Raw genomic sequence first — 12,791 nt, 5'->3', positions numbered from 1 at the left:
CGCCAGCAGATGGCAGCAAACAGTGCCCGCCTCTTCTGTTCTTGTGTGTTTACTTATTACTAATAAATACACAAAGCTGCACAGGGCAGATGACATATGGTTAAAATGAGCTTGTTCCTCGTTAACAACAACGTACTGGAGGTGTTACCACAAACTGCATATGTCATACACCCTCCCACCAATGAGATTTTTTTTTTTTTTTTTTGCATATCTCGTATCAACTTGTCAAAGGCAATCTCGCGCTATTTATCACTGGCTCTCCCTCTTGGTGTCAGGTCTGATGCTGCAGGCAGCTGCTTGCTTCCTGTATTAGCCGCTTGAGAACCCCACACCTCGGACTGTATCACGGACGGATTTACTTTTCGTACCCCGCCCTCTCGCTTAGGGAAACAAGCCGAGTCGGTGTCCCGGTGTAGCTGCCGGTAAAAGCGTGGCGGGCGGCCCCGTGTGCTGTGAGAGGCGGCTGCAGGTTCGGACTGAGAGGCGCAAGGCACGATTTTGCAGGAGGTAGCGCTAGTTAGCAGCAGCAGCTAGGTGGCTAATGGCTAGCAGCAGCAGGTAGAAAACCAAGAAGAAGCTGAGTGACAGAAATGTCTATACCTCGAATTCTATAAGTCAGTTAAACCGAAGAAACTGTCTGACTTTTAAAGAGCACATCGGGGTGATAGGTTTTACCAGATTAACAAAGTGACATGCTTCCGAAAGTGCACTAACTTAGCTAACGTTAGCTAGCCAAGTTATACTAGAGCTGATCCTGTTGCTTTTTAAGACTGACTTTCACACGAGGGAAAGGTGAGGCTAGCAGCAGCCCAGTTCACTGCAGTTTTGTGCTTCTTTTTTAATTTTTTTGCCTTTTTCGTTAATTTATTTTTAAATTTTGGACAAAGTCGATTCGGGTTGTTATTGAAATGGGCCCCAAAAGAAAACCCGGTCCCCTTAACATTACGCCCATTGGAGAGGGACAGGCCACCTCCAACACCATTGATGCTGCATCTGAGTAAGTAGCATTGCTGTGGCTTATGATTACTTGTGTTAAACCACTGAATCATGAATTGCTTTGTCCTTATACCGAGTTAATTGGCTGTTACTGGAGTTGCACAAGATTTCGTGTCTGCACCACCGTATAAGGAGGTGCATATGTTAATTCTCACTCCTTTTAAGGAACTCGGCTAAACCAAATGCCACCTCCTTGCAGAGCCAACCTCGAGGCCTTACAGAAGAAGCTGGGGGAGCTGGACCTGGATGAACAGCAGAGGAAACGGCTGGAAGCCTTTCTCACCCAGAAAGCCCAGGTCGGGGAGCTGAAGGATGAAGATTTCGAACCCATATGTGAGCTAGGCGCAGGAAACGGAGGGGTGGTCAACAAGGTCCGCCACAAACCCTCGGGCTTGGTCATGGCTCGGAAGGTGAAGAATGATGATTGTTTAACAGCTGTTCTCCAAGTGAAAGTAAAAAAAACTGCATTCCACTTCAAGTCTAAGATGTTATCAGTGCACCAGGTCTGGAAACGCCTCTTTCTGGAGAAAGACAAGGGAACTGAAAACAATAAAACGGTTACAACAAAACGGTTAGTTTTGAAGGCAAGTTCAGAAAGAAAAATGCTTCAGGTAAATGTCAACGATGCGCCTGAGGTATTTTATTGGCAGCGCCTGAGCTGCATAGCTCAGCTTATCAAAGAGCGCCGACACATTTTTTTTCCACTGTGAAATGTCTTGTTTATGTTACTTTCACTTTTTTTAAACGACAAACCCCATTGGCGTCCTTATCACAAGTATCATCTTATCTTGTGTGCTTTTACGCAAGATATTTGCCATTATGTTACACTTTTTAAAATTTTCTTTCACACTATCAAAGTGTAGATTCATACACTAAATACTTATCTCTTAGTATTTATCTCTTTGTGGGTATTTAAGCATGAATGTAGTAAGTTATCCAGACTTCATACAGATGTGGCAGCAGCAGTCTAAGCGAGCTCAGGCTCGAGGCCTGTGGATGTCAGTTGAACCTTTGTTGAAAGTTCTTCTAAACTGGAGACATTCTGCAGAGATTATGGTCAATGTGGACATGATGGTGTTATGCAGCTGCTGCAGATCCATGATGTGAATCTCTGGTTTCACAACATTTCGAAGGTTCTCTGTTAGATTGACATCTGGTGGCTGTTGAGGCCATTTGACTGCAGTGAACTCACTGTCATGTTTAAAAAAATAAATAAATAAAAATAGTTTGATGTGATCTTTGTGACATTGCATTATCCTGCTAGAAGCAGCCATCAGAGGATGGTACACTGTGGGCATAAAAGGATAGACAAGGTGAGCAGTTATAGTCATGTAGGCTGTGGTGTTTGAACAGTGTTTATTTGGTACTAAGGGACTGAAAGTGTGTGAGGAAAATGTCCCCCACACCAGCAGCGTGGACCATTGATACAAGGCAGGATGGATCCGTGCTTTCGTGTTGTTTACACCAAATGCAGAAATCAAGACTCATCAGACCAAGTCTTCTACTCTTCACATTTGGTGAGATGTGCAAGTTGTAGCCTCAGTTTCCTGTTCTTTGCTGACAGGAATGGCACCCGCTGCGGGTTCTTGTTGCTGTAGCCAATCTGCTTGAAGGTTCAAAGCATTGTGCAGTCAGATCTTCTGCATACCTTGGTTGCAATGAGTGACTATTTGAGTTACTGTTGCCTTCCCATTGACTCAAAGCTCTACGCCCATTGCATCAGCAAGGCATTTTTGCTCAGAACTGCTGTTGCTCACTGGATGTTTTCTCTTTTTTGGACCCTGGAGATGGTTGTGTGGGAGAATCCCATTAGATGAGCAGTTTCTAAAATACTCAGACCAGCCTGCCTGGCACCGACAACCATGACAGACATGTTCACAGTCACTTTAATCACCTTTCATCCCCATTCTTATCGTCTGAACTTCAGCAGCTCGTTTTGACCACAAGTACATGCCTAAATGCACAGAGTTTCTGCCGTGTGTTGGTGATTAGCTATTTGTGTTTTAATGAGCAGTCGAGCAGGTGTGCCTAACAAAGTGCCACAAGTGTAACTGCATCGCCTGCATGCAGCTTCATTAAAACAGTATTTCGTTTCCGTGTTTTTTTTTTTTTCTCATCAGTTGATCCACCTGGAAATCAAACCTGCCATCAGAAACCAGATTATCAGAGAGCTGCAGGTCCTTCATGAATGCAACTCACCCTATATTGTGGGCTTTTATGGGGCCTTCTACAGCGATGGAGAGATCAGCATCTGTATGGAGCACATGGTGAGAGACAAAGATTGTTAGCTGCGATTTCTGTGTGAGACTGGAATCGATTTTTGTGAATCACAGCATCTGAGAAATCTTATGTTGTGCAACACACACGTTCCCACAGAGCTACATGCAGTTTTGTCTGTCTTAACGTGGGCTGTTTTGGTCTCTGCAGGATGGTGGATCCTTGGACCAGGTTCTTAAGGAAGCCAGAAGAATCCCAGAAGAAATCCTTGGAAAAGTTAGCATAGCTGTACGTACACCATTTATGTTTTACTCTTTTTCTTGTTTGTTTGTTTTGTGGCTTTAGGTGTTTATTTATAGGCTGTAAGATGTGATTCGCTTCAGAAGTCTTCACACATGACCTCTGTCAGGAGCGTCTGGCCTGATAAGTTTCTGAAATTGTTCTTGATCATGTGTAGCACACAGCGGGTCACATTCTCACTCTGGTTTAGACGAGTGCGCTCCCTGATGATTTGAGGCAGGACTCACTGCATTTATGTTCATTAGAATATTTTCTGCATTCTTTCCGTAATCTCCAAAAATCAGAGCAGTCAGACTCTTTGGGAGCTGGTGGTTAAAGTGTCGACTTTGTCGGACATTCACGTTCTCACATGCACCTCCCGTCAGATAATGTTTAGAAAGGTTTACGACTGGAGGTGATATGTGAAAATAACTCTGGACTCGAGGACTTTAAGGCCTTTCTGACCACAAAGCAGATTTTCTGTTATAACTGAGAAGTTCATACCCTATTTATTACAAAATGTTAAACATGTCCACTAGGGTAAAATGAAGAAATTCAAATATTTTATATCCAGAAGATCAAAGGAAAACTTTTACAGTCAACATTGATCTGTGATATGAGATGCTCTGCACAGCACTTACGGTTAAGAGACAGTGACCGTAGTCACATACTGAGCTAAATGAATCCTCTCTGTCCACCTGTAATTGTGGACAGCATATGGATGTATGCTGGTTGCTGAAATTATGACCACAGAGCAACTTAATCCAACACCTTTTTCTTTTTAAATATAGTTGCTGTTTGAATTTGGCAGCAATATAAACAAAAGGGTTGTGCCTATTTTTGCATGTGTGCTGCTCTTTGTGGTTGTGCTTGTGGTTAGCTCAACTAGCTGTGTGTTGTCCAATAATGCATAAGTTCAATGCACAGCAGAGTCCCGTGTGTGTGTGTGTGGACTCCTAGATTGTATGTCTGTAAACTGAATGTTTTGGGTGTTTTTTTTCCTTTACAGGTGTTGAGGGGATTGGCATATCTGCGAGAGAAGCACCAGATCATGCACAGAGGTAATGCTGTTCTTGAGTCCCAGTAAATACAAATACAGTTGTGGTCAAAATCTCATTTGCAACACTTTCAAATCTCAGCAGTATAATAAATCCCAAATATGGAGTTTATGAAATCACTGTGTTACAAACAGAATTATTTGGCGCTGGATAAAATATAAAAAATGTGGCACATCAGCCTCATTTGACAATCGGTTATCGGTGTTTTTGTGGACACTTCTTACAGACGTCCAGGAGAGATTCAGACCATGGATTATAGTTTCTGTAAGATAAAGCTTTTTGGACGTTAGATCTGATCGGTATTTCCGGACGTCTGAACTTCTTTGGTTAGTGTAACCACTTGAAATGCGCCACATTCAGTCAACGGGCGCCAGTAGTATCTGTACTTCTTCATTTGAATTTGTATTAATTGTCTTCAGGGCTCTACCTTCACATGCGTCAGCATCTTAAGAGCTTTAGCACACTTGTGCACATACGAGACCAGGTTTTTCTCTGCACACAAGTGAGGACACATGGGTGTGCTGTTGTGAAAATTACTGAGAAAGGGAGCAGCAAGAAATGCATCGTGCAGTGAAGTTTCAGTGCTACAGGGTCGGTGGTACTCCAGGACAGAGTTGTCTGTGAGCTCAGGCGGTAATTACAGCCTCTCAGATGTGATTATAGAGCAACCGCACCCTGTTGACCCCTCCCTCCGCGTCTCCCTCCATCTTTCTCCCGCTCTTTCATGCCATTTCTTTCTCAGCCTCTCCTCACGTGTCCTTGGTCGGTGGGAGGGGGTCATACACCGCAGAGGACAGATTGCAGGGCTCAGTCCTACACCATTATTTTGCAGGATGTTTTTCAGCGATGAATTGGATATGTGGAGGACTGGGCTTGTTTACAACAGGGACTCAGCAAGAGCTGGGAGCTCTGTACATGCCACCCGTGGCCTGCATGGAAGACTGTAGTCCTGCTTTCAATATTTCTATGAAGCATGAACGATCGGTATTTGTAAGAAGCCGTTTTCTATCCATCGTGGAAAACGTAGGTTCATGGTATTGTCTCACATAAAAACTGGGACACAAACAGTAGATGCACGGAAATGTTTTCCCTACATGTATCACAGTATTCTTGTAGCAGGGAATCACCAGAGAATCGCTTTAGTCGTTTTTATTACTGCAAAGTGAAATTGTGAAGCGGACAGGCTGATCGGACAGCCTAGTTCAACTTGTGTGGACGAGCATGTATGGACTACAGTGCTATTGCACACATTTTGAATGTGAGACATGAGTCACCAGTCATCTGTGAGATAATGAGCTGTTATAGCCACATGAATCTGCAGGCCATGATGTCCATGCGTTGCAAGTAATGCAGTCTTTTATGCTGCACTCTTTCCTCAACTTTGAGCGTGACTTCTCTCCAGAATCCAGGAAAGGCTGTGATGGGATAACATGTGATAGCGTCATGCTTCTGAGTTCCAGAAGCTTGAGCATGTAAGAGAAATCCACAAGATGGATTGTGTTGCTTTCTTGGCTCATTCTGAATTGGAAGATACCAGGATGCAAACCTAAGTATGTCGAGTGTTGGTTGGCTTCTTCGGTTGAACAGATTTAACTTTAACTAGTCATGTCATTCTGTCAGTCATACTTGGGTCAGATTTATGTTCCTTATAGCTTCAATTATCCCCATGATGGAGAGAAAGAAACAGACAAAACAAAATAAAAGCAGCCATGATAGATGTGCCTTTATTGTCATGTGCAGTTTTCACGAGAGCAAAGCAGAGAAAGGTGACCTGGGGCTCGTTCAGACATGAAGCAAGGGGGCTTTACAGACACGTTCACAAAGCTCTATAGAGTTCAGTGCAAAAAGTTTTAGGAAATTAAGATGTTTAAATCCTTGCCCATGTCGCAGTACCATAGGGTAACTAGAGACATAAACAGCCAGAGTCTTAAAGAATTGTCTGGGGGCAACAAAAACAACAACGTGCCGCAGCTGCTGTAGCCTCCACATCTTTACGTCTTCGAGCAAGTCGGGGATTAGGCACAGAAATGCACAGAAAAACCATGTTATCACCATGTCTGCAACAGTCTGCAACAAACACACTGAAAAACTGTGCTTGTGTGTGTGTGTCAAGGAGTAATTATTCTATTTTTAAAGGTACAAATTGGTCACACCAAGTATTCATTTGTTTTCCTTGTTTTCTGCACTTTGTATAAAAAAAATGTTCATGGTATTATTTCTGAAAATGACAATTCCTAAATGTTTTGCACATAAGCGTGCAAAACATTCAGAACCTAAAGAAACAGCAGTCTGTTTCTTTAGGTATAATTTAGTAATAAATCTGTGCCTTCTCTTGCATACAGAAACTTGTAAGGAATGACAGATGAGACACAGTATGAAGAAGAGCCTCTTCTTGTAAATGTAATGCGCATTTGTTTTTGTCCATGTCCCCTCTGCCATGTAGACGTCAAGCCCTCCAACATACTGGTCAACTCTCGTGGGGAGATCAAGCTGTGCGACTTCGGTGTTAGCGGCCAGCTCATAGATTCCATGGCCAACTCCTTTGTTGGAACGCGCTCCTACATGTCGGTGAGTCAGCTCTGCGCGCCTGCGCCCCCACCCCTTTTCCTCTGGCCCTATCCCCACTTTCCTTCTCCACTCTTCTCACATGGCTCTTGTTCTCTGGTCCCACCCTCTGCCTTCCTTTCCTCTGGCCCTCCCTCACTCCCCTGCCAAGAACCACGGGCTGTACCCAGGAAGGGCTCTTTGGCAATGAGGGAGGCAACTGTGCTTGAGCTTTCTTGTCCTTTCCCCTCACTCTTAGACACCTGGTGGGTGCAGTGCCAAAAGCTGCTTGTGTCCCATCCTACTCCCAAAAAAGCACCTCTGGTGCAGAGAAGCTTGCCCTTTGATTGCAATTCCTAAAACACACACACAGGCACGCACACACCTGTCCTTGCTCACCCCTAAAACAGTCCAAAGTTGCTGTCCACTTCCTGCCAAACCCTCTTCTCTGTCCTCTTGCCCTAACCACACCCCACCTCTGCTTGCCATAACACCCCCCTCCTCTTCTCTTCCCACTCCTCTCCTCCACTTCCTGTGCCTTCCCCGCCCAGCCCTCTCTCCTGCCTGGCGTCTTGGCTTCACCGGCTCTCTGTGACGTAGTTATGTGTTTCTCAACAGCCGGAGAGACTGCAGGGCACTCATTACTCGGTTCAGTCTGACGTGTGGAGCATGGGTCTGTCTCTGGTAGAGCTGGCGATTGGCCGCTACCCCATCCCCCCACCAGACGCCAGAGAACTGGAGGCCATCTTCGGACGGGCCGTTATGGATGGGGCTGAGGGAGAGCCTCACGTCAACATGCAGAGGCCTAGACCACCCGGAAGGCCTATAAGTGGTATGAAGGGCAATAACACACACACACACACACGTGCCTATAAACTTATGCAGATTACTTGACATTAGATTAGATTTGAGCTCATATTATGCTTTGTGGGTTTTCTCCTCCCTTTAGTGTCTTGTTTATGGTTTTGTGTATGCAAAAGATTTGTGAAGTCCGCAACGAAGGGAGTTACACTCTCCCAAAAGCCAACGTTGCTCCTAATCTTACCGAGGCCAGTGTGTAACACTTTTCCATAATGCTTGACTAGCAGCTACTCTGGCGTGGCCTCGTGCAGTGTATGAGTGGATGCTTCACAGTGAACTCTGAAATATCTTAGCCGCAAGCAAATCGTGGCAAATTTTCTGTTGTTGGCTTTAAGAACAAACATTAGAGTCTTTATGCACTCCTAGCATCTGAGGAACTGGAAGCCCAGCGGGTAAGGTTTTTTGTTTTGTTTTGTTTTGTTTTGTTTTGGGTTTTTTTGACAATCCTGTCCTCACAGCAGTGGAAAAGTTGGCATGTTAATTGGCAGTTTTGGCTGCCAATTAACATGCCAACTTTGACTCTACTTTGACTGTATGCTCAGAGCTGACTCACAGGTCACAGCTATGTCAAAATCATAATGCAATGGACAATCAGAAAATGTGGAAATTTGAAGATAGTGACTTTTGACAGGGTGAGGAGTAGCCTTTTGTGCAACTGGGCTGTCTGTGTTCACACTTCCAATGGTATACATGTTTTTAACAAAACCCCCACAGTGCATTCATAATTCAGCAACAGTAATGCATGAAATCGTTTTCATGCATTAACCTGTCTGGCGTCCACAGGAGAAAAGAGCAATCCCGTTCTGGTTGTGTGGTCCAACTTTGGAATTTTGAATAAAGCCAAAAACATCTTTATTGATCCTCATAGGTAAACACATTCTCTGCACTTAACTAGTCTCTAGCCTTGCTGAAGAGATTTACACGACAGCTGAGTCGTCCAGTAGAGACGACTGGGCTCACAGTACCTAAACTTAAAAAAAAAAAAAAAAAAAAATGGTTATGTGCAAACTTGAACTTTACATCACAATTCCCCAAATACACATGCAGACTTCAGGAATGATTACTCAGCCCTGGTGTCAGCTGTTGGTGTCTGCAACAGAGTATAATGGCTGCCTTAAAGAGACAAGCGCTCATACAGAGATTTTGGCAGCACAAGAGCTGCTGTGTTGTTGTACAGTTTGAGAAAATGCACAGTAAAAATAAAACTAAAGCATGTAAATGTATTCTAAAGAAGACTAACCAGAGATTGTGTCGGTTTCTTTTCCCACAGGATCTGCGATGGACAGTAGACCTGCCATGGCCATCTTTGAACTTTTGGACTACATTGTCAATGAGGTCTGAGCAATGTCTGTTTTTTCCACAGTATGAACAAACACTCACATCTTTCCTTAGTCAGTGTATAATCTTGAACTCTTGCTTCCTCCTCAGCCACCCCCCAAACTGCCGCTTGGTGTGTTCACCAGTGACTTCCAGGACTTTGTGACAAAATGGTGAGCACCGAATGTGACGTTTCCCTTTCTTTTCTGAGCTCATAAAGAATTATGAAAGGAAGCTATTCAGAAAACTGTGACATTTCCAAATTGCTTCACACACCTGTTGCAAGAGTTGTTTGTAATTAAATGCATGCATGTAGTTTTTGTGCTTGTGCAGGTTTGAGGTGGTTGGGAAACAAGTCAGCACCACACTCTGATAAAGATCCCGTCTGGAATAGTGATAAAAATAAAGTTTTTGCCTTAATAGTCCAGAACAGTATCTACTTTTCTTTACCTTTAAAAAGTCTATGAATACGGAGATATTGTTTCAGATAATTGCTGCACATGTTTCTACATCAGTCTTGTGTAAAGTGTATAATGCACTGCGGCTGATGTCAAAACTACTAAAGAACATGCGTGCATACACGGTAATTTGTGTTTTAAGGTGAACTCTGAAACCGAACAAGGCCTTGTAGCATCTAACCCTCTGCATATACAGGGGGAGGAGGATATATTTCACTTATGTTTAACATATTTATGTCATTTTTGTCTGCAGTTTGATTAAAAACCCAGCTGAGAGAGCAGATCTGAAGATGCTCATGGTGGGCCCCTAATATTTATTTTAATTTTATTATTTTTAATGCGATACTTAACCCATCTGTTTTTTGTTTAGTTTTTTTGATAACAATAAAAACTGAAGTTTCATTTTTCCTTAGAGTCACACATTCATCAAGCGATCAGAAGTGGAGGAAGTGGACTTTGCTGGCTGGTTGTGCAAAACCATGGGCCTCAACCAGCCCAGCACTCCCACCCGCGGCGCCGAGTGACCGGGCTCCCACGCTGCCCTGCCACGTCTCGGGACCTCTGTGCATACACGTGCATATCCTGTACGTGTACGCACAGAAGCTCTCACACATATTGGCACTTTTTTCTTGTTGCTATAGCTTCAAACAGTTTTTGTTCCCCCTCCCCAGTTATTTCTTCACCAGCAGCAGGGCCCATTGAGTCATTGTACTGTAAGACCACAGCTTCACCACGACAGTGTCGAGAGCAGCCACAGCTCATTTTTCCACACTGCTACAGAGGATGTAAAGCACTGAAGGGCTGCCAGTGTGTCAGCTAAATTTGCATTGACAAACTTATTTTGTATTGTCAGATATTCTGTATTAACCTTTTCTATGGCAATGGGTGATGGCTTATGGGACTGTATTTTATTAAATAACCTGCTGTAGAGATTTGGTGAAAATCGTAGGGAACTCCAAGCATATTATCTACTTGCAAACTCGCGATTGCTTTTATTGAAGGTAAATGCAGCTACTTTAATTAGAATCATAAATGCTAAAAGGTTCTCTTGCAATTACCTCCAATATAATAATCGAGTTTGAGAGTAGAATCCAGGGCAAATGAGCGTGTAAGGAGTCATTTTCATTTTTTTGGCAAATGAACAATGTCACAAACCAAAGAGGGTACTCACAACTACTACTTCTTTTTTTTTTTTTTCTGATGGTTGATCTTTTTCTTGTGTGCAGATTCATGAACAGTGTGAAACTGTAATTTGAATGTTCTCATTTTCTTAGTCAGTGATCTAAGTGCTGATTGACATCATTTCTTCAGCATTTATTTCAATTTGCATCCCACACTCGGTCTCACATGGGAGGACACACATGCCGTTATATGCCAAAATGTGTTTGACATTGAGGAAACAAAAATGTATTCATGGGACGATATCGCATGGTTTATTATCTTTCTAATACTGTATGTGTATTTGGTTTCCCAATTCATGATGGGGATGATTAGGTGGTGTTTTTATCAGAATCCTGAATCTGCAATGTTTAAGAGATTTCAATCATGTTGGCTTATTTGACATTTTCTTTCTCTATGTTGTCTGTCTGTACTTTCCCCCTGAGGTGTTTATATTTTCACCGTACCGCTACATGTGGCGCTCTGAGCTTTCTCCTTGGATGCAGCCAACCCGGAGGCTAGCTCTTGAAAGATTTCGGTTGAATTATTGCTAAAATGCTTTTCCTTGTGATTAAACCCAGTTAATTTTGTTAAAAGTACAACCTGACTTCAAGTGGGACATCAGACTTCTCAAGTCATACAAAGGGTCTGACCAAGCATTGTAACCCAGGTCAGTATTGGTGGTGGTTTTACTTGCTATCCTGCTGTCTTGCTAGAGCTCTTGTATTCTCTGCTTATGGCTGCCCTTTCTTATCCCCCCACCCACCCCCCCAATAATGTGCATTTGTAAAGAGCAAAATGGATGCATTGTCACCTGTATGTGTACAAAGCTATATACAAAAATTACAGTACTATTTTGCAGTCTTAATACACAAATCCTTGATTTATGTAAATGACAAGAGTCATTTTATTATAATATAAAATGTGTTGGGTATGGTTATAATGTATAAAAAAAAAAATTAAAATAAAACCTATTTGTGAATGTACTGCAACATTTCCTTGTCATTTATAGCAGACATTAAAGTTTGCATTATGCATCCACACTGGTTGGCCACTTTCTTAGGTACACATTGCTAATTCTGAGTTGGACCTTTGTTAAATTTCACACATGCCTTAAGTAAAGAAACTACAAATACTCATCATGGGTTAGATTATGGGACATATTTACATGATGGTGTCATGCAGTTCCTGTAGTCATGTTCTACTGATTCCCAAAGGTGCTTTATTGGCTTGGTACCTTGTGGCTTTGGAGGCTATGGAGTACAGTGAACTCGTGCCGTTCAAAAAAACGTGTTGGGATTTTTAACATGGTGTGTTATCCTGCTGGAAGCAGCCAAGATGAATACACTGAACATGGTTGGGAACAACAGTCAGTCAGGCTGTAGCGTTTCAGCGTGGCCCAAAGTGTGCCAGGTAATGACCCCCGTGTCCCCCCCCACACACACACACACACACACATACACACATTTACACCACCACCAGCAGCCTAAACTGTTAACGGCAGGATTCTGACTCTACCATCCGAATGTTGCAGCAGAAATCCAGACTTATCACAACAGGCAACATTTTCCACTCTTCTGTTGCCCAATTTTCGTCAGTTGTATCCTCAGTTTCCTGTTCTCAGCTGACAAGAGTGGCACCCAGTGTGGTCTTCTGCTGCGCTAGCACTGCTAAGTTTTGTGTTCACAGATTTGTCTTCTGCACACCTTGGAAATTAATTAGTTAGTTTTATCTTCCTATAAGCTTAAAGTAGTCAGGCCTATCTCCTCTGACATCAAAAAAAGGGTGTTTTCACCCAGATAACAACTGCTCACTAGATATTTTCTCCTTTTCAGACCGTTCTCTGCAAATGATGGTTGTGTGGGAAATCGCAGTAAATCAACAGTTTCTACAGAACTCAGAC

At 43.1% G+C, this 12,791-nt stretch overlaps 1 protein-coding gene across 2 annotated transcripts; it reads left to right on the top strand.

The window, feature by feature from the left end:
* The first annotated feature begins 235 nt into the window (after positions 1-235).
* map2k2a (mitogen-activated protein kinase kinase 2a) lies at positions 236-11,874 on the top strand. Of its 2 annotated transcripts, XM_039607108.1 has the most exons (12): positions 236-792; positions 888-997; positions 1,196-1,406; positions 3,117-3,263; positions 3,424-3,501; positions 4,502-4,553; positions 6,994-7,118; positions 7,713-7,926; positions 9,226-9,290; positions 9,384-9,445; positions 9,984-10,029; positions 10,144-11,874. In XM_039607108.1, the coding sequence occupies exons 2-12, from the start codon at positions 909-911 to the stop codon at positions 10,252-10,254; spliced, it is 1,200 nt and encodes a 399-aa protein (XP_039463042.1). In that variant the 5' UTR covers positions 236-792; positions 888-908; the 3' UTR covers positions 10,255-11,874. The 2 variants fall into 2 exon arrangements, with proteins under 2 accessions (XP_039463042.1, XP_031582602.1); XM_031726742.2 differs by having other exon boundaries at positions 236-997.
* The last annotated feature ends 917 nt before the right edge of the window (positions 11,875-12,791 follow it).

This window comes from Oreochromis aureus, linkage group 23 (assembly GCF_013358895.1).
Source record: "Oreochromis aureus strain Israel breed Guangdong linkage group 23, ZZ_aureus, whole genome shotgun sequence".
Lineage (NCBI taxonomy): Eukaryota > Metazoa > Chordata > Actinopteri > Cichliformes > Cichlidae > Oreochromis > Oreochromis aureus.
This window is presented reverse-complemented; position numbering and strand designations above follow the sequence as displayed.